The sequence below is a fragment of the Rhinolophus sinicus genome, linkage group LG05, assembly GCF_036562045.2.
Source record: "Rhinolophus sinicus isolate RSC01 linkage group LG05, ASM3656204v1, whole genome shotgun sequence".
Classification (NCBI taxonomy): Eukaryota; Metazoa; Chordata; class Mammalia; order Chiroptera; family Rhinolophidae; genus Rhinolophus; species Rhinolophus sinicus.
This window is the reverse complement of record NC_133755.1, coordinates 21,750,564-21,773,712: the sequence shown is the minus strand read 5'-3', so window position 1 is coordinate 21,773,712 and position 23,149 is coordinate 21,750,564. Positions and strand designations below refer to the sequence as shown.

At 37.8% G+C, this 23,149-nt stretch overlaps 1 protein-coding gene across 2 annotated transcripts in view; it reads right to left on the bottom strand.

The window, feature by feature from the left end:
- Positions 1–23,149, bottom strand: part of TTC27 (tetratricopeptide repeat domain 27) — a 142,867-nt gene that overhangs the window by 98,466 nt on the left and 21,252 nt on the right. The window contains exons 6-9 of one of the 2 annotated variants that reach the window (XM_019741708.2): positions 17,987–18,151; positions 15,935–16,068; positions 8,350–8,462; positions 3,657–3,723 (exon numbers count right to left, since the gene is read on the bottom strand). In XM_019741708.2, coding sequence (XP_019597267.2) covers positions 3,657–3,723; positions 8,350–8,462; positions 15,935–16,068; positions 17,987–18,151 — 479 coding nt within the window. The remainder of the gene's footprint in view (positions 1–3,656; positions 3,724–8,349; positions 8,463–15,934; positions 16,069–17,986; positions 18,152–23,149) is intronic. The other variant, XM_074331880.1, reaches the window with a different exon arrangement.

Here is a 23,149-nt window from a genome sequence, read left to right as displayed (position 1 = left end):
GGATATAATATCTCAGAAATAGCACTACCTAATGACAACTTTAAAAAGAGGAAAGTATTCCTTTTATGACAAACTTCTGAATTAAAACATTTTCTCAATATATCTCACATATAGTTCAACATGCTGTACTAACGTGAAAACACTGGCAAAATTTTCTGGCAAAAAGAGACTTCACCATCATTTTAGTAAACTTTAAGACAGTTGACTAAAATTAAATGAAATTCAGGACCAATACACCATTCGTCTGTTTGCTCAATAACTATTTACCAAATGTCCAATAACCACAGTCCCTCTCCCTCCAGGGGCTTACAGCCCTCTGGTAGGAGCATTAAGGCTTCTACCATATTTGCTCTTCGATCAGCAAAGGAAGCCACCTGACAGCCTCAGTAGTTGACAACCCCAGTCGCAGGCTACCAACACTGCTGCCAGAGCAGGGAAATGGATGCCCAGCAAGACAGAGAAGGCTGTCTTTCCTCTCGGCTCCTCTCTCCCACATCTATATACCCAATTCCAAACAGGTCTTATGCACTTAAAAAATCCTATTCCTGGAAAACAGGAATATTTCCCTACAAGCCAATGACCAGATGGCCTGGCTCCTCACTGAAGGCTGTGGGTGCACTAGCCTCTAGTTTCACTGAAATACTTTCATAGGCGTTCTGTAATCTCATCCTCAAAACAAGTTTTCAGTGCTCAGGGAGGGGCACACCACTCCTTCCCCCATTTTACAGAAAAGAAAGGTGAAGTAAGTGGTTACCCTTACCACTAGGTGAGGATACACGGGGTGGTACACCAGGTTAAAGTAATGCTACCTAAATTACAGATCTAAGTGGAACAACGCAGCACCACGCTGCAGGACAGAAATAAAGCCTGTCTGGATTTCTAGCATATTTCATTCATTCTTATTCTGCATACATGTGAGCAACAGCTACAAGTAAAGCACTGAAGCACAGTACCAGGCCTTGCGAAGACCCAAAGAACGGAGCCCAGTCTGTAAAACTGGGAGTTTAAAGCCTTATGGGGAAGAGAAGACATACATATAAATACTTATAAGCCCAAATATATTCTTGTTAAAAAAAGAAGCACAGACAAAAATTCAAGAATTCAGAAGTGGGGTAACACCTAAAAGTGTTCCCTCTGGCTTCAAATACTCTTTTGGAGTTATACAGGCTACAAATAAAGGATATTTATATACAGGATATAGAGTTACACAGGATATAACTCTCAATGAAATTCTTCATTAAAACCAGGGGCCACTTCCAATTCATCTTATTATCTGATGTAATATCATGCACAAAGAAGGGATAAGACGAAGCACCGGTAGATAAAAGGAAAAGTTGACGAGGGCTGATTTGGGTTTTTCTGGTATATTGTGTGTGCTCTCTTTGGGATTAGAAAATAGAATGGGGTGTAGAGTCCACAGTACAGAGGCCTCCTAAAAGCCCTCCTCACATGTAAGTTCCTCGCCCTATTTCTTACCAATTAAAGATTTACTTGAGATTAACAAACTCATCTCTTTAGCAGAGTTGGGCCTAGCGCTATGAAGCACTGTCATCAAACAGCTCTCCTCCAAAAAGAGATCAGTCCTCAGGTCAGTCTGATTTGGAAGAGAGCTGGAGGAGGAGAGAGAGCAAAAAAATTATGTATTATAAAGCTCTTGGGGAAAGTACAGCAGTTGAATTTATGACCTTCACTGCAAGCGAGGAGGAATGAGTTAACGTAACGCCACCAGAAGTTATCTGAGTTGATTACTTCAGCAGTACCTCACAACACAGAGGAATAAGAATGGGAAAATAAATTTCTAAAAAAGAAAAGAATTACAAAAGAAAGGTTTTTAAAAAAGGAAGCTATATACCCCCACTCATTTGAAAGCTTAAAAAAATTAACTGTTTGAATGTACATAGAGTATTCTAGTGTCATTTCAGGTAACTGTGGATAACATACATCCCATAATAAACTGCTTATGAGACCAGTCCCTAGAAGATGCTACTACTGACCCGTGAGAAGTCAGGAGGAACACTTCCTATATATGCTACATCTGTTTACCTCCTTCATCAGAAGAAACCCAGGCATTTATCATCTAGACACTTGTCCCCATCCAACTCTGTACTTCCCTACACTTCACCACCATTCCAGACCCCCACATCCTTCCCTGTGCCTCTCTTCATGCAGACCTGAGTTCAAGGTCACCTTCCCCACCACCTTGTCTGAAACAGCCATTTCGGTCCCCATTCTTATTACCTTACCCTGTTTTACACTACCCAGCACACTTCTATTAAACACCTATTTCTCTTTTTGTCTACTGTGTACTTCCCCCACAAGAATGTAAATTGATGAAAACTCCAAGAGGGAAAAGACTGTTTACTGCTATATCCCCAGTGACCAACCAGCACATGCCTGGTATATATTAAGTACTCAACAGATATTAGTTGCATGAATAAATGAGAGGTAAATAATAACTTTCTCATGTATATATTTTTTAAATGTTTGTAACATTTTACTTGTCAAATTCCTGACAGCACATGTAACGAATAAGTAGAGACATTTCCACATAGTAACTTAAACACAGACATGCCATAATGATAAACATCAAAGATTTCTAAGAAGTGGGAAAATAAAAGAGGCGCCCAGAGTATTCAAAGGATTAACATCCAACCAATTCCAAAACGCTATGTAGAAAACAGTAACTTGCAAAAGGTATGCTACAGTACAAAGTAAGCAAGCTTTTCTTTCTACCACATAAAAGTACTTTATTTTTGCCTTATCTGAAAAATAACAAAGGAAGAAAACATCAGAATTCTAACTTGATTCCTAATGATATAAAAATGCCTTTGAAAAAATTATGTATCTTAAGCAATTTGTGTTCATTAAAGATACATGCATATTTTCTTTTTCTCCACAAAGCTAAAAAGATACTGGCTGACCCCTTGCTCTATGACCTTTCTCTTCTTGAAAAGCCCTCTTTGATCTCAAACCCTCAAGCCTCTATTACACCTTTCCTTTTTTATTGCCATTCTTTTCCAACTGTGACCTTTATCAACTTTACTTTCTTACACCCTCGTCCCTCCTTAAGTCTCTGTAATGAGGTGACTACCCATATATTCCACAGAAACTGTCCTAGAGACAAGCAACACGCCCCTAATTATCAAAGCCCACAGCCTCTTCTCCTGACTACTCCATGCTGTTGACAGCTGACAAGCACCCTCACGCTCTTGACACCACCTCCGTCCTTAGCCTCTATGAGCCATGCCCCTTGGTTTCACTCCGAGCTCCCTGAAGTCTTCTACTGTAGCCATCAGTCTTTCAAGAGCTGCATACTTTGGTGGCTTTGGAGTAAAGATATCAACTTTTGCTCTGTCAAGTCATTTAGTCATTTAACATTTATTGAGGACCTATTATGTGTGATGCCCTGGAAACAATGAACAGGAAATACTTGGTCACTGCCCACAAATCCAAGCAAGCACAAAATAAAAATACTACTTATGTTTAAATCAGTAGCAAGATAGATGCAGTTTGCAAACTAAAATGATGAGTTTTTGTTCCCTTATTTACTTAAGCAGCAGTGTTTCAAAACGAACAATCTGAGGCAAGAATATACCAGAGGCAAAATAATTTACAAGGAAAAAAACGAAAATGAAAAGAAAGAAGACATTACTCACCGATGTAAACGCAAGTAGCTCCTCTTCAGTTAACTTATGAACTGGGTTATTCTTTTGGAAATTTGTGCTTTAAATTAAAAAATAATAATAAAAAGTAAATTATTTCTAAAATGCATGTTATAACTAATGAAATATAATTTTTAAAAGGCAAAGTAAACTCATTTTATACGTGAAAGCACGTTTTAATATGATTGCATTATATACAAATGTAGACATAAGTTTGCCAAAGATAAGTACAAAAGTAATAAAACACTGACAAAATGTGGCTGGTGGGCTGGCCAGGTGGCTCAGGTGGTTGGAGTGCCATGCTCCTAAACACAGAGGTTGCCGGTTGGATTCCCACATGGGCCAGTGAGCTGCGCCCTCTCCAGCTAAGTTTGTGAACAACGGCTTTTCCTGGAGGGGGGCTGCTGTGTGCTGCCGTGGGCTACTGTGTGCTGCCAGGTGTGCTGCCAGGAGCGGCTGGTGGCCAGCATGAGTGGCCGGCGGCCATTATGAGTGGCTGGCAGCCAGCGTGAGCAGCCGTGGGCTACCGTGTGTTTCCATGGAGGCAGAAAAAGGGGGCAAAAAATGGTGTGTGTGTGGGGGAATGTGGCTGGTGTACTAAATGTCAACATAATTAATTTAGTAGGAAAAAAATACAGTCTGTGCCACTCCACAAAGAAAATGAAAAGAATTAATATGGCATCAACTCCTGTTTATTAATCTCATGCCAAAAAATTAAAATATTATTACAATCACTTGATAACTTCTTAATTTTTCCCTAAGAAGCAGAATGATGGGAATTCTTAGATCCTGCTGATCCAAGTATGATTTGGCAGCATAATTTTGGAAAACACTTTAACACTATCTTGTAAAGTGAACATTCACATAGCCTGAACTCAGTAATTCCATGCTAGCTACTAGAACCCAGAGAAATTCTTGAACGGGTATACCAGGAATTATATACACAATATCCATGGTAATATTGTAGGTAATAGGAAAGATCTGTTAACAATCCAAATGTCCAAAGGAGACTAATAAATTGTGAAATATTCATCCAATGGAATGCTATACTGCAAAGTAAATTACAGCTACCCATAAAACATGAATGAATCATAGAAACACAATGAGAGAAAAAAGCAAATCACAGAAGACTATGTATAATAAGACACCACTGTCATAAAGCTCAAAAAGGAGCAAAAAGAAGCAATTGACTTCAGAGGTATAAAAAATGTGAGTAAATATATTTTTTGAAAAGGCAAGAAAATGACAAACAAAATTCAAGGGAGCAGCTACCTTTTGAGGAGAGGCAGAAGGAGGAGATGGGCAAGACGCACACAGATTGGGCTGATGATTTTGTAATCTTCTAGTTCTTAAACTGGGTGGTGGGTTCATTTTATTATTACACTGTAGCCACGCAACAGCTTAACCTTTTGTTTCCTTCTACCTGCCCCCATAGAAAGGAGAGTCTATAAGACGATCCTTTCAGGGACTTTGCTAAACCTTTGTGTTTGCACCCTATGCCTCCCTGTTTGGTCCCAGAAAGATGACTGGACAGTCAATGACGAGTAAGATTCCACACGGAAGGAACAACTTAAGCCAGACGCAATCATGGGGACCAACAAGAGAACCTATGGGGTTCACAGAGGTGGGCACAGCCCCCACCTTCCTCAGGCTAAGGAAAGCCTCATTACACTGTATAACTTACATTTATATATTATATAAATTATTTTCTACGTAAATATTACTCACACTAAAAATGAAAATTACCACCCCACAAAATAGTACCACATCCTCATAATTTTCAATATTGGTTGGGGGTTTTATAAGGAGCATAAATATGTATATAATAATTTTAAAATGAACCTATTTTTAGTGTTGGTAACAAAAAAATGAATGGAAGAAGAATGATGAAATCATTTTGTTTAAAAAATATACAACATATACTCAGACATTTCTAGTTTGACTGCACAAAGGAATTACATATCAGTTGGCAAGATGATCCAATTAACCACTAAGGTCCTTTCAGTTCTAAGACTCAGAGGAGTGAACAGGAGCATAAAAGTCCAACCAATGTAAGAACCTCATCCAAAATGGATCAAGATTCATCTCTCACATACAAAATTCCAGTCCTTAATTCAATGCCTAAAGCATACAACAAAAATGAAATATTACAGGCTCATTACAAATAATTACAACGTAATCACTGAATCAGGCCACCATTTACCTTAACTTACTGACTTAGGTTTAGGATAGATTACTAAGCATGCCTGAAAATCAGACTGTTAATTTTTAAAGGAATTACCTACCTTTCCTTACCTATTCTGCTAGTCTGAATTACTGACCGATTGCTATAATCAAAGGAATTCTTCCCACAATGACTTTACATAAAGGCAATCAAGTACACCGAGGTATAAGAGACATGGGGCAAGTTCCAGCATGTGGCCTTCAGGTAAAATCAAACTTAAGCAGGAGGCCAGAGAAGGGCAAGAGTCGAAGGCAAAGGGCAAGAAGCTAGCCGCACTGTTTCATCAATCTACCATCTATAAGAATTCACCTTCCCTGCGTCTGCTTTCCAGACCAATGCATCCTATCCCGATGTCCAAGTCCCCTCTTCACAGGGGTCGGTAATGGCCACGGGGATCACACCGAGAGCAGGCGGTATAACAAAATCACTGTGTACAACCCACATGGCACTCACGTCCTACAAATCATCAATTCACTGATGTAAGCCAGAGGATTACACACTGCACCAGATGCTCCAAGATTTAGAATATAATCAAGTAGTTTCTACCAAACAATGGAAATTTTAACTGCCCATGAAATCCATTCAGCACTTTTCACTGTTCTGTATACTGAGATTCCACCAAGATCGTATTTGGGGGAGAAAAACAGTATTTGAAAACAAGCATTTTCTTGTTTGTTTGTTTGTTTGTTTTTGTCCTCTCCCAACTGTGAAGTCTAACTCAATATAGCTAAAGCTCAACTGACAGAATGTATATATATATGTGATCTGATTTAATTTCCTGATGAATCGACAATTATGAATTTACCAAAATAATATTCTAAGAAACAGCATAAAGGAGAACTCAGAATTAGGGGTCAGTAAAACCTGAATTCAAGCCCTAATTGCTACTTTGTAATTCTGAGCAAGTCATTTAGCCATTTGAACCCTGATTTCCCATTTGAAAAATGGAGAAAAATAACAACCTCTAGGCTTGTTAGAACATTAATGAGGGACAATGTGCAAACACCTGGTATAATTCCTAGCACATAATATTGCTTATAAATGGCTTCTACTTATTTTGTTTGTATACTAAGCATCATTATGAATTGAACAAATGATTTTTCAATAGTAAGCATAAAAGCTGCCACTGGAATCAAATAATGTGATAGGGCAGTAGATTTGGATATAGAAACAGAATTCTATATATGCGACCCCTTTTAAACAAAAGGGGACTATAGAGCTCTAATTCAACTTTTGTATAAGGGAAAACCTACTGTTAGTGTAAAGGAGATAAAAATGCTATGATGTGCACATGAAAGTGTAAGCTCTACTGTGTAAAAAGACAAATATTTTTAAATTGCCTATTATTAATGTAACTGGCCTCAATATTGAAACTTTGTGAAATATACTATTTTGAACATTACTAAATCTCCAGCTAAGAAATGGGATATTTATATAGTCTAAAAAAGTACCTGCCTAAATAATATTAATTACAAAGGTAAAGAAGAACAACTCTGCATGGAAGAAGCCTGGCAAACACCACTGGAATCATGTGATCAAAGTTAATCTCACCAGTCGTAAGACAAATCAAAACTGCTAGGATGCAGTAAGAACCACAAAACTTCCCTTCTCTGATATCTCTGCTAATGATGCATAATGTGAATCTAATCATAATTTTTTTTAAATCAGACAAATTCAAACTGATGGAAAGTCTACAAAAATACCTGGGTTTAAAGTTTCAAAAGTGTCAAGATCACGAAAGTCAAGCAAAACGGAGTAACTATTCCAGATTGACAGAAACTAAAGAGACATAATAACTAAATATAACACATATATTCTAGACTGTTTCCTGCGCTACCAAGGAGATTTTAGGACATGTGGCAAAAGTTGAATGGGGTCTGAGTATTAAATGATAGTAAAGTATGAACGTTGTGGCTATGTATTATACAAAAATACCCTGCGTATTGGAAACACATACTAAAGTATTCAGGGGTGATAGAGTATCATGTTGGAAAATGATTCTCAAAAGTTCTTTGCAATGCCTTGCACTTGCAACAGTTTTCCAAATTTGAAATTATTTCAAAAGAGAAAATAACATAAAAATAAAAAGAAAAACTATTTCCACCGTAAGTTTCTATAGTATTAAAAAATAATTCTATCCTTTGAAATGTAAATATCCTCAGCAGTCAAAAGAGCCATTCTCACTTATCCTAAACGCTTTATTAAGAGTCTATTCCCAGCTAAGGCTAAACAAAGAAATTCTATTCATTGAAAGAAGGGAAGGATAAGTATCCCAACTCACTGGTGATTCCTGAGATTCCTAATCGCTAACCTTTAATTGGTTGCCCAACTCCTCCCAAACTTCATAGGTAGTACAAGGTAACCTCTTCATTCAGAACTCTGGGGACCTCCTGAATAAAGATTTCCCCAACACAAGAGAATCAACGCGAGAGGTGTTCAAAGTATACAAGTCAGTCAACGTACCAGATTCCAAGGATAACAGCAAGCTCTTCAGCACACAGGTCGGGCATCTGAAACTGTTCACAATCTGCCAACTTTATCTCATTTAGAACAGTATCATCATTGAGCTCAAGATTCTGGTGGAATACAAAAGAAAATATTTAGACCAAAAATTAAATGTGATTCATTCAACAGACTGTATGCAACTGACTGCTAGGGACGGATTAATGACCTTTTTAAAATTACACAATGTCTCACGTGGTCAATAGGCTTTCTTGTGAAACACGTATTTGGGGACAATTTACTGTATAGAAATGGAGGATGTGCCATCTGTACCTCAGGAATGTACTGACAGTACCAATAATAAGGAATAATAGTTACATTAATTGAGCCTACTATGCAGAAGCCCCTTTGCTGATGCACCAGGATTCAAAACCAGATCTTTCTTCTCTGCCTTTAAATTCTAATCTAAAACATCAACTCCCAACTCTGTTTCTCAACAGCATCTGGAATAGCCAATACATTTTGAAAAATAATAAAATCTGAAGACTTCGAGGATTTGATAGAATATTTGATTTTAAGAATAACTACAAATCCAAGGCAGTGTGGTACTGGCCGGAAGACAGACATGTTTGTAGACGAATGAAACAGAATACAGTCCAAAATTTCAGACCCACATTATGTTGTCAAATGATTTTCAACAAAGATGCACGGGTGATTCAACATTGGAAAGGCTTTTCAATAAATGATTTTGGAACAATTGGATACCCATTTAGGGAAAAAACGACTCTCACACCATCTCATACCATATACAAAGATTAAATCAAAATTAATCATATACCTTAATGTAGAAGCTAACAGTAAAAAAAACTTCTAGGAGAAATCCTATGAGAAAAGCTTTGCAACTTTGGGGTAGGCAGAGAGTCCTTAATTAGGACACAAAAAAACCTGAGCCATCAGAGAAAAACTTAATAAATCGGATTTCATCAGATTAAAAACTTCCTCTTTGGAAACACTGTTAAGAAAATGAATCTGGGTGGTGAACACACAACGTGAGATACAGATAATGTATTACAGAATTGTACACCTGAAATGTATGTAACTTTACTAACAATTGTTGCCCCAATAAACTTTAATTTAAAGAGAAAAAAAAATGAAAAGCCAAGCTACAGACTCAAAGAATATATTTACAAAACAAGTATCTGAAAAGGGGCTTGTATCAGAATATGGAGAATACTTAAAACTCAGTAAGACGAGGATAAACAACCCAATATAAAAACAGACAAAAGATTTGTACGGATACTTCATAAAAGAAAATACACAAATAGCGAATCAGCACACAAAAAGTCCTGGACAATGGTAGTCAACAGGGAAATATTAATTAAAATTTAAGACTAACAATACTAAACGTTGACAAGGATCTGGTAGAAATGGCAAATGGTACCACCACAGAAAACAGTTTGCCAGTTTCTTGTAATAAACATCCATTTACCATGTGAGCTATCCATGCCACATTTAAGTAGTTACCCATGAGAAATGAAAACATATGTCTCCACAAAGACATGTATATAAATGTTCATTTATATACAGTTTTACCTGCAATAGCCCCAAACTGGAAACAATCCAATGTCTGTCGATAGATAGGTAGTTAGGTAGGTAGGTAGGTAGGTAGGTAGGTAGGTAGGTAGGTGGATGGATGGATGGATGGATGGATGGATGGATGGATGGATGGATGGATAGATAGATAGATAGATAGATAGATAGATAGATAGATAGATAGATAGATAGATAGATAGATAGATAGATAGATGACAGATAGATGACAGATAGATATAGATAGATGATACATAGATTGATCTTATATTCATCCAATGGAATTCTAATCAGCAGTAAAAAGAAGCTATTGACACATGCAACCACACAGATACATTCTGAGGAAAAGAGACCAGACAAAAGAGTACATACTGTATCACGTTGCGTACGGCGGGGTTTAAATCCCTCGTGAAGATTCTCGTGATCCGTACGCAACGTGTTAAGATTCCATTCATATGAAATTCTAGAAAAGGCAACTATCTGTAGTCACAGAAAGCAGATCAATAATTATGTAGGGCCAGACTGGTGGGGGATTAACTACAAAGGGGCATTGTGGAACTCTTAGAGTAATGGCTATATCTTGACTATAATGGCTGGATGTGTGTGTTTGTCAAATCTCATCAAACTGTGCAATTAAATGGGTCAATTTTTCTACACGTAAGTTACATTTCAATAAAATTGTTTTTTAATGAATTAAAAAATAAATCACCAACATGGGGAATATAATCAACAATGTTGTAAAGATTTTGTGGGGTATCCGATGGACACTTGTCTTATTAGGGAGACCACTTCATGGACGGTATAGATGCCTGACCACTGTGCTATACACCTGAAGCTGAAGCTGAATAATAATGAATGTCAACTGTAACTTAATATATATATAGTCACAGGATGTGGAGCACAGCACAGGGAATAGTCAGAGGAATTGTAATAGCTATGTACAATGTCAGAGGGGTAATAGATTGGGGGAGAGGGGTTATCACTTTGTGAGGGATGAAATGTCTAACTATTACATTGTTTTGTACACCTGAAACTAATAAAAAATAAAATAAAATAAATCACCATGAGCTACCACTACACACTCACTAGAATGGCAAAATTAAAAAGACTGACAATATCAAATATTGGCAAGGATGTACAGCAACAGTGCATTGACGGTGGAAATGTAACATGGTACATCCACTTTGGAAAACAGTCTGGCAGTTTCTCACATGTTAAAAATACACTTACCACATAACCCAGCCTTTCCATCCCTAGATATTTACCCATGAGAATTAAAAACAGATGTCCACACAAAGACTTACACAAAACTATTCCAAGCAGCTTTATTCATAATAGCAAAAAACTAGAAGCAGCTCAATTGTTCACCAACAGGTGAATGGATAACTTAGCAATAAACAGGAGCCAACTATTGGTATCAAAATATTGATGAATATCAAAACATTATGCTAAGTGAAAGAAACCAGACACAGAAGAGTCATACTATATGATTCTATTTATTTGAAAGTCTAGAGAAGAAACAGCTCTCATCTGTGACAAAAAGCAGATCAGTGGGAGGGAAATTGATTGCAAAGGAGTATTGTGGACTTAATGGCATAATGGAAATGGTTCTACATTCTTATTATGGTGTTAGTTACATGGGTCTAGCAAAACTCATCAAACTGCACATTTAAACTAAGTGTAATTTATTTTATGCAAATTTTTCCTCAAAAAGCTTGACAAATTTTTTTTCTAATTCAATGAAAGTAACTTAAAGCAAGGAAGACATCAGGAGTAAAAAGGAGCTGGGTAGAGCTCCCACCCCCTTCAGCTTCAGAAGGCTGGAAATTATCTATGACTAAAAGGCCTACCTCTAAACTGGTCATCCCTTAACTGGTAAGTAATAATCTGCCCAAAGGAACAGTTTTCCTTGTTTATGCTCAAATTCATCCTAAGTGTAGGCCCAGCTCTAGCTACAAGATTTCAAGAAAGAGCACAACAATCTCCAACAACTGTTGATGGGAGCCACACATAACTTTGGGCGGCTGCTCAGCCTCCATTGAAAAAACGAGCCCCTTCCTCCTGGACCCAGCACCCTTCAAAGGCAAGACTGACAGGAGCACAGCACACCCTGGCGGCCATCCATTTTCCATACAGGCCTTGCGTAATTTTAAAAATAGACATATAATTACAAATTTTCTAATAGCCACAGTTAAAAAAGTAAAAAAAAAGAAAAAAAAAACAGAAAAGAAGATTAAATGACTTAACCTAATACATTTATAACATGTATCAATAGATTATTATTAATTAGATACTATACATTCTTTTTATACACAGTCAATGAAATCTGGTGACTTTCACACTTCACCACATCTCAGTATGGACCAGCCAACTCTCAAGTGATTGCAATCACGTGTGGCTGATGGCTACCACATCGGACAGCTCAGCTCAGCTCTAGAGTGTCTCAGAACTCTCACCTTTGTACACATCCTAAGAGTGTTGCATCAACCTGCTTGTAATACCCAACGATTAGTAACACATTTGCAGAGGGCCTTTCCAAACTAATCTGATCCTTTAACAAAGTGGAATGTGGGAAAAGCCAATGGGGAAACTAAGAATATAATAACTCTCCCAGGCTGTCACCCAAGCTACACAGTGATGATGTGACAGGAACCCTAGTCTCTTCCTCCCAACCCGGGACTCCTTCGCCTCCATCACAGGAGACCTGAGACACGTCAGTGTTAGCAATGGGACATTATTTATTTGCCAGTGACAAACAGGTGATCAAAACAGTTCTGATCTTCAGACAAGATTCTCTATGTTCCTATTCAGCTCTTTTTGAAATCAAAATACGTGTACCAGTACCAGGTTGCCAGTACCAACTCATACAACTGTTTTACAAGCCCCAAATTTAAAATATTTTTCTACTTTAGTCCCATTTGAACCTCATAATATTCTACTGAATCAAGAAATTTGCTACAGTCTTTCAGAACTATTCAAGTGATACTTATGATATTGTCATTGTGCACGTAAGATAGATTTTTTTTTTTAGTGTTGCCCTTGCTGTGTAATAAACTCTGTATCTAGTTTACCTAGCAAACGCCTGAAATTTCGGTAGTGTAGGTTTTTTGTACATAACCTTGTACAATCTTGCAACAGAGGCCAACCACCTAAGACATATACCTGGAGTCTCTTGTATTATAGAATTTTTCTTGTTCTGCATATCCCTGACATTACAGCTGACAAAAACAAAAACTGGTATTTCAGATCTGTTTTCTGAAATCTTTTAAGCTAGAATCACATGCAAGAATTAACTTTGCATCTACTAATTTTGACACCTTTTAGACCTGTCCGAAAGTGTGCTGTGTTGAAGCAGCAAACCAATGAGTATTACATTTTGGATATTTGGTTCTATCTTTAACACCGTCCTGGTGTATTCATTGATACCATCAAATATATGACATTGTTGTAGTATGTGTCATTTTGTCATCTTTATTTCCCTTTGTATTGATTTTAAGCATTGAAATAAATTGCTGTATTATGCTTAATGTAAAAAAAAAAAGACAAAGCACATAATTTATCTCCAATATGTGGGACACACCACATTCAGCATTCAGTGTATATTTCTTATCAGTCATGCTGATCACGTTTTTGTGTTTTCTGTGAATACATATTTTAATTTATTCTCCTTCCTCACCTCCCCCATACAAGTGAACAATAAAGAACAAAGGCTCTGCTTTTGATTTGCACATTGGGGTTGCTCATGATTAACTGTTGACTATTAAACCCTGAAATCCAATAGCTTTAGTCTATGTTATTCCCCATGATAACAGATTGAAAATCTGGGAAGGCCCAAAGGGAAATACTATGCTCCTCACTGGCAATAAAATTACTGCATTTCGGGCCGAGCCGGTGACTCAGGTGGTTAGAGCTCCATGCTCCTAACTCCAAAGGCTGCCAGTTCGATTCCCACATGGGCCAGTGGGCTCTCAACCACAAGGTTGCTGGTTCGACTCCCGCAAGGGATGGTGGGCTGCGCCACCCCTGCAACTACAGCAACTGGACCTGGAGCTGAGCTGCGCCCTCCACAACTAAGACTGAAAGGACAACAACTTGAAGCTGAATGGCACCCTCCACAACTAAAATTGACACACTGTTCCCCAATAAAGTCCTGTTACCCTTCCCCAATTAAAAAAAAAGAAAGCCTTAAAAAAAAGTTATTCTTAAAAAAAATAAAATTACTGCATTTCCTCAACTCTACGATATATGTTTTTATATTATAACATTTCTAATGAAGATCTATTTTGTAATCACTACAATTGGTATAATTAGTGCTCCTTTCTTTCCTGGTGAGCAACTGTTAAACAGATGGTTTATTTTATAATCTAATAGTGCGTATGACATAAGGAAATATGGCAATATAACTAATTAAATAAGCAATTCTATCTTCCATCCATGAATATAAACTGTTTCTATATAATCCATACCTACCTGTATCACATAATTTGTAATTCTACCTTCAAGTAGTCATTAATGAAAACCATAAAATTATCTGAATGTATTTTATTTCAAATATGAATGAGCAAATAAATTCTGTATTAAAATGTACATCATTTTTATATATTCCTCATAATCATCATCATATCATGTTTATCATCACAGGAGACAATTTTCAATAGGACTCCAAATAAAAGAGAACAAACAACAGATTGCTGATTTAAATGTTTGGATTGCAGAATTAAATCTCTTCTTAGTGATGCTGTGCTATGGCCTAAAGGCTTAGGACAGTTAATCTAAGACTTAGGGAGGGACTTGGGTTACATCAAACAGTTGAAGAAAGAGGGCCCAGTATATACGAAAAGGAAACGGAGGCTAGACGCAGTTACCAGCCCAGCTTCCTCGTCAGCATCAACACAGCAGTACAAACATGAATCCAACTGTGGCTGTACCAACTTCAGGAAGTGTAGGCTGTGCCCTGTGTAGTCTCATCCCTAAATTTCTACATTTTTCCCTCCCTCCCTTCCTTCTTTCCTTCCTTCTTCTCTCCCTCCCTCCCTCCTTCCCTCCCTTTTTTCTTTCCTCTCTCCCTTCCTCCCTCTCTCTCTCTCTCAATCTCTCCCTCCCTTCCTTCTCCCCTTTAGAATCAATAGCTGTTCCTCCCGGAAGTTATCACAAAGCAAACAGAGGACTGGAGTAAGCCCAGGAGGTATGTAACATCCCATCAAAGGCCTTCCTCGGGGATCCTGACTGCTGCCATCCCTAGCCCCCTTGGCATTATTTTCAGTTTGGAATAGAATTTAGTGTTCAATGCACCCAAGGTAAATTTGTTTGCAAGCTCTGGAATGAACAGTAGCAAAACATGGGCTTCAAAGACAAAAACATCAACCAGAGAACAACCAAAAAGTTGGTTTAGGGTCTTTGGGATACAAAAGTATAAATGCTAATGGCCTCCATGGAAGCAGATGAAAAGGCCTGTAAGTAGGTAAACTGACCAAGAGCCATAAATTCAAGTTACGGGAAAAGACAGCATTAGCCAGATCAAGAAAAATTTACTAAGCCAGGAACTAGCCCAATAATGACAGAATAATAAGACAGATCAGAAAACTAGTAAAAATGATTTCTGATCATCTGTTTATATATTTGGAAGAAGCTCAAGACATTTTAAGTCTCTTAATGTTCAAAAATATCCACAGAAAGCAAAATTAAGGCAACAAATATGGTAGTAACTAGAAAAATTATTCTCTACTCAGTCTGCCTTTTGCATTTCTTCAAGGTGGGGGGGGCGGAACACACATCATTAACTGCATTATTAACTCATGTTTACCAAAGACTAGAAGACCACCACCATTTTATCTCTATGTAAGGGTAAAAAAGGCTTAAACATGGGTTCCTCCCTCACACCCCAGCCACCTTGAAAAAGCTCAAGAAGGGACAAAAATGAAGACTCTTCCCACCCCCTTCAGTGTTTCTACGAAACTCACCTATGGAACCTGGTTAGACTTAGACACTAATTTATGCAACGCACGATCCTACTCACCCTGGTTAAATGTTCCTGAGGCGTCGGGGCTGGACTGAATTCACAGTTTGGAAAGACATTCCCTTCCCTTCTTACATCTAGAATAAGTTGTGCCACGTAATTCTCCTGAAATCGTGTCCTTTTTCCCAAAGCACCTGAAAAACACATAAAAGTCTGTTAATTGATTTGTCAATCAGACCTACTGTGCCGTCATAAAGAGCCATATTTTCAGAGTGCTTTAGAATTTGTAAGGTGTTCTCTCCCTTTCATATAAGAGAAACCTGAGGCCAACTGATGATTTTTAAATGCCTTACACAGTTATAAAGCCAGTAAGCTGTGGGGCCAGAACTCAAACCCAGTATTTCTGTCACCAGATTCTATATACTTACTTTTCCATCAAACTACCTATTCCCTCAAAAGAGAAACTCATTAAGTGTCACAGGTAGAAGAAATCATATCATCTCCATGTAACATGAAAAAGTGGAGATTCCGAGTAAGATCACGGGGCTTCTCAGTCCCACAGCCAGAGCTTAAGGACAGCGCTTCTCTCACAGCATCTGGCTTCATGTCACACCACAGTGTTTTTCATTTTGTATCTGAAATAACTTGCTGCAGAATAGCTTTAAGAGAAGCAAAAGTTCTAACATCCGTTCTCTGGCAAGAGTCAGATTACAAAGGCCCTTGATTACAAAGACCAGTCTAAGAAGTCTGGATTTTATCCTGCAGTGAGTCTGGCTCCATGTTATACATCAACCTTTTAAACACATTACACTAATCGCTACTGAGATGGTCTAACACTGCTTACTTTATAGTAAGGCTACAGCTGAATGGAAAAAAAAAATCTGATTCTCATTTTATACTTGTGCGCACCACATTTGTACTTTTAAGTTCTTCACTCTTAACTTGGACAAAATTAGGAATAACGAGCTAGTAAACACACTAACAGTTAAAGCTGACCATCCAGATCACTGTGCTATTAGCTTGTTAGTAGTTCCAAAAGTCTCCTAGGAGGACCACGACATCCAAAAACATAATCTGTGAAAGTAACCTCACAAGGTATATTATTTGCAACTATATTTTCAAATACAGACAAGACTCCAACTTACACATGGCGATTGTTCCAAAAGTTGTAAACTTGGTACTTAGTAATTTTTCCTACACAAATAATAGAATAAAAGATGGCTAACAGCTAGACCAGGCCACAAACTCATATGTAACTCATAAGATATCTGAAGGATTTTATTATATAACTCGCTAAGAAACATGGAGTTTGGGGGCTGAGAAAGAGCCTTAGAGATAATCTAGACCTCGCCTAAGGAGGACATACAGGTTCAATCATTTCAACACTCACGGACAGGAAGTCACTGCCTGGTATGCTGAGCTCAGGTTCAACAGGTATAAATGGTGTGACCAGCTGATGATGTCTGACTTTCATTAATGGATTCAATAATGAAAGCCAATTATATTGTGAGACACCAGAGACAGAGCAATACATTAAAAGAAATCATTGTTTCTTATTTGGTATTCAGGAGAAACAGAGGTTTTAGGAGACATTTTGTCATTTATTTCTTCACTTAACAAATGTTTACTGAGTACCTACTATATGCCAGATAGTGTTCTAAGACATTGAGGGAACATCTAAATAAAGCAGTCAAAAATTTCTGTTCGGAAGGAATACAAAAAAGGCAGGATGGACGCCACGGTGGATATTTATAAGAGAGCACAACTGAGAAAGGCCAAACTAAAGTTGGGACTCCGGAGGGGTCTTAAAGGGCCACATCCACAACGAAATAGTCAGAAGTTCCCTCGCATACTGCCAGGCTGCTATACATTACTACATGTGTCTACCTACATTAGAAAATAAAGGGGCATTTCCAGGAATAAAGGAACTATATAGTTTCAAATTTGTTGTCAAACTAAATTTTTAAGATAAAATCTTTAAAATCTATTTTTGTAAAGAACAAGACATAGAAAACCAAATATAACCACACAATACAGCCAAACTGCCAATGTATCTGGTAGCTTTATCATAAAAATAAATCAATTATCCACAAAAGGTGAAAAAAGTCTTACCTGTCAATTCAATTTGTAACTTGCTGGTATCTTTAGCAATACTGAACTGATCTTTTGCTTTTTTATATTCGTAATAATATAAATACATATATGCACATTCCAGATGGAATTGAATAGCCAAACATTGACCTGAATCATCTACAAACAGATTCTCTAGCTTCATTACTGCAAGACAAAAGATGAAACATTAAAAACTATGATGAGAATTACATTAACGAGTTTGAATTATATTAACGAGTATCTGTGAAGTACATACTACATTGACCTTACTCTTAAAAGAATTTTACATCTGGAAGATGAAGAACACACATATAGTAACAGTTCAGAGTTAGCATTCCCTGAGCACTTATACTCGTATGTTCCAAGCATGAAGCTAAGGACATTATATACATTACCTCCCTTATTCTACACAATCCTAGGAAACATGATTCATAACCCTGCTCTTTCATATTTTAGAGTGCTTGTCTTAATCGTGCTGTAAAAAAAAAATACGGCAACACAATGGGTTGATGATACAAAACACCAAATGAATCCACAAAGAACTAAACAACACAGTAAATCTGATTGCCCTCATAAAGAATGTAGACTTTCTTGTTTAAAAGGAGAAACAGATAAATATCCATATGTATCTAAGGCAATGTGAGTAACAAATAGAGAATGAATGAATACTGGCTTGGCAGTCACATTCTAATTTATTTCTCTAACTACCGGACATGAAAAGATGGGAGGATAGGGCTGACCCGGTGGCTCAGGTTGTTGGCGCGCTGTGTTCCTAACGCCGAGGTCGCCTGTTCAATAACCACATGGGCCACATGCGCCCTCTACAGCTAAGATTGTGAACAACAGCTCTCCCTGGAGCTGGGCTGCTGTGAGTTGCCGTGAGAGCCCACCAGTGACCGACTGCCTCAGCCAGTGTGGGGAAGAAGCGGGGGAGCTCATAATACCAGCATGGGCCAGGGAGCTGTGTCCTACACAACTAGACTGAGAAACAATGGCTTGAACCGGAGTGGGGTGGGGGGAGCCGGAAGAAGGGGGGGAAAAAAAGATGGAAGGATAACCTAGTATCACAGTATCTGAAATAAAATGATTTGTCAACATTAATTATATGTAATGTCTAACCACCATGCTATATACCTGAAATTAATATGAAATAATACTGAATGTCAACTGTAATTGGGGAAAAAAATTAATTGTATGTAATTAAAGGGGCTATACACCAAGATACAGGGGGTGTCTAACAGGTCACTTCATCCATCCCTCTACAACAGCCTTGACAAACAATCCCTCACAAATGTTTTCAGTAATGGGTTCATCAGCATTTCACAAAACAGGCCATAAGAATAAATGCCTAATGAACGAAGAGAAAACGAACTTCCTAAGTCCAAAGACTGAGAATCCATTATCTATCCTTCAAGCTGAAAGGGAAAGAAAATTTACTGAATACCTCCGCTGCCCAGCCGTGGCCATTTTACATTCTGTCTTATCTAATTCTCACAGTGAAGTCTCTCAGGTTGGCACTGTCCCCACTTAATTCATTAGAAAACTGCACTCAGACAGCTTACTGACTAATCACCTCAGTTGTTCAGTGGCAAAGCCAGGATTTAAATCCAAGCTCCTTGGAAAAATGGGGAGAGGGATTTGGCAAAGAAGAACTAAGGTCAAAGATATAGAGGTGAAGACATAAAAACCAATCTGCTTTATCACCTAGTAACCTGGCAAAGACACCGATAGCTAAGAAACAGACAGCCTTTGTCTGACTGTGAACTAAAATTAAAATGAGTCTGAAAAAGAAAGATAGTGTTTGTCTAAGGACTACCAGCCTGTTAGAAAGATTCTCTGGACTCAAATAAAAAGTCAAGATGTACATGTCTTACAGCAAATGGCAAGACAGGCAGGCAAACATAAAGTGCACAGTGAATAGCCTGCAGTAGGTCTCCTCCACGCAAACCACACTTAAGAAAAGCTGGATCTGCTGATAATGCTCTTAATGAGCATTCGTATATTACATCCTTAATGTAATATATTCTAAGGGCAAGGAAAGCTGCAAAGAAATCTTGAGCCTTATTCAGTGATCTTATTGTTAGTAGGAATGCTGGTATTGTTTTGAAAAATTTTTATATACGAGTAGGCTGCAAAGCAATAAGTAATTACGTTTATATTGTTAGGAACCAAATTTTCAGTTTAAGAAAAGAACAATACAAATATAAAATCAAAGATATAAACACATTGCAAGGTTAAATTTTTTAACAGCTTTATTGAGATAATTCACATGTATACCATTCATCAATTTAAAGCGTACAGTCAATGGCTTTTAGTATATTCAAAGAAATGTGCAACTATTAGCATAGCCAATTTTAGAACATTTTCATCACCTCAAAAATAAATCCCATACCCTTTAGCTATCACTCTCTTCTTCGCCATCCCTCCCACAGCACTAAACAACTACTAACCTACTTTCTGACTGTAGATTTGCCTATTCTGGACATTTCACATAAATGAAATCATATAATATGTGATCTTTTGTGACTGGTGTCTATAACTTAGCGTGATGTTTTCAAGATTTATCTGTGCTGTAATATGGATCAGTACTTCATTTCTTTTTCTGGCTAAATAATATTACAATGGAATCCATTTTATGGATATACAACATTTTGTTTATCCATTATCAGTCGGGCATTCAAATTGTTTCCATCTTTTGGCTATCATGAATAAGGCTGCTATAAACATTCACATACAAGGTTTTGTGTGAACCTGTTTTCATTTCTGTTAGGTATATAGACCTAGAAGTTGGATTGCTGGGTCAGATGGTAATTCTGTGCTTCACTGTTTAAGGAACTGCCCAACTGTCTTCCAAAGTGGTGATATCATTTTCCATTCCCACCTGTAGTGTATGAGGGTTCCAATTTCTCCACATCCTCAACCATATTTGTCGTTATCTGACTTTTTAATTTATAGCTGTCCTTGTGCGTGTAAACTGCCATCTCATTGTGGTTTCACTTCTCTAATGACTAATGATATCGAACATCTTTTCATGTGCTATTGTTCATTTGGATATCTTCTATAGAGAAATGTCTATTCAGATCCTTTGCCCATTTTTCAAATGGGTCATTTATCTTTTTAATTACTGTGTTATCAGAGATCTTTATATATTCTAGATACAAGTCCCTTATTAGACATATGATTTGCAAATGTTTTCTCCCAATCTGTGGACTGTCTTTTCATTTTCTTGATAGTATCTTTTAAAACCCAAGTTTTTAAATTTTGACGAAGTCTAATTTATCTATTTTTGTCTTTTGTTGCTCATTGTTTTGGTGTCGTATCTAAGAATCCGTTGCCAAACGAGGTCATGAAGATTGACGCCTATATTTTCTCCTAAGAATTTTATACTTTTAGCTCTTCCTTTAGGTGTCTGACCTATTTCAATTTAACTTTTGTGTATTGTATGTAGCCCCAGCATCATTGTTGAAAAGACTATTCTTTCCCCCATTGAAACATTTTATATGTAGAATAAAGCAAGTAATTATGCTCACATTATTAGGAACAAGATTTTCCTTTTAAGAAAAGAAGGGTAAAATAGCAATCAAGGATAGAAACACTTTGCAAGGTTACATTGTAACTGGAGCTCCTTGGTCAGGGTCAGGGGCTTCAGGCATGTTTGCTGGGGCCTGGTCCTGGCTGGTGACTCAACCATTGTGTTTGCTAGAAACAAGTCTCAAAAGGGGCCTCATCTGGAGTGCTTGCAGAATTTGGGGACACAAGCTATGCGTTCATCAAAATCAGATGTAGCGGCTTGACAGAGACTCAGCCAGCATGTCTGCAAAGCCCAGGCTCACCCAGAGGTTTGCTGGGGCTGGGGATCAGTCAGAGACTAGACCGGTATGTTTGGGGTTGGGGTCTCAACGGGTGTGTTTGACAGGGCCAGGGACTTGCCCTGCATCCAACAGAACCAGGTCAAGGACTAAGCTGTGTGTCCCATGAGGCCAGAGCCAAGGGAGGAGCCTGCAGACTCGAGGGTAGAGTCAAAAGGACAGTCTACCAGGCTGGGAGTCTGATTACACAGGGGAAGATTGTACCTCTATTGAGGATAACGGGAGCCTGGGTTTTCACTGTCAGAGACGGGAGTTACACATTTGGAAGAGCGAAGACTAGAATAAACCTGGCGATAATGAACTGGAATTGAAGATGACGTAAATTCATTGTTCTAATATATAGACATAGATGTACATATGTATGTCTATACGCCCATATACATACTTTCTAGCTATGTCTGTTGAAAGGCCTTAAAAGAAACCAGAGCTCCTTGGAGAAATGACTGAGTCCAGGGCTGGAGCAAGGAAATACAAAATGAGGCTAAAACATCTTGTGTCAGAAAACAAAGAAGTGCTCAAAGATATGTCAAAACAGCATAGAAGCCAGCTTGAACAACCTCCCACTGGCCAAACCTGGAATAGTTTGAGCATCAAAATGATAGGTAGTAAAAAAAAAAAAAAAAAAAAAAAAAAAATGATAGGTAGTAACAAGTTATAATCCATTGAATGAATTAGGAATCCACGGGTCCATACTAATTATCAATATATAAATGCATAAATTCAAAGTTAGGTGAAGAATAGGAGACTTCTCTAAGTACCTCGCCATATAACACTAATTAATTATAAAGAGTAATAGCCAAAAACTAGAAGTAATCCAAATTTCCATCAACAAATGAATGGGTAAACAAACTGTGCTATTTCCCTATAATGGAAATAAAAGGAATGAACCAGCAACCTTGTTGAGAGCTCGCACTCTAACCAACTATTAATCAGCAATTAAAAGGGATGAACTATTGTTATGTGTCACTATATGGATGAATCAAAATAATCATGTTGTGTGAAAGAAGCCGGGGAAAAACAAGAGTACTGACTCTATGAATCCATTTTCATTCAATTCTAGGAAATGCAAACTAATGTACAGTGATGGACAGATCAGTAGCTGCCTGAGGAGGCTGGAGGAGAGATGAGGAAGGAGGAGAAGAGAGAAAGTGACTCCCAAGAGGCACAAGGCAACTTTCGGGGACAAAGGATATGCTCATTACCTCCACTGTGGTGATGCTTTTGTGGGTATAAACTTATGTCCAAACTTTGCAAATTGTACACTAATTATATCTATTTTACTGTATGTCAATTA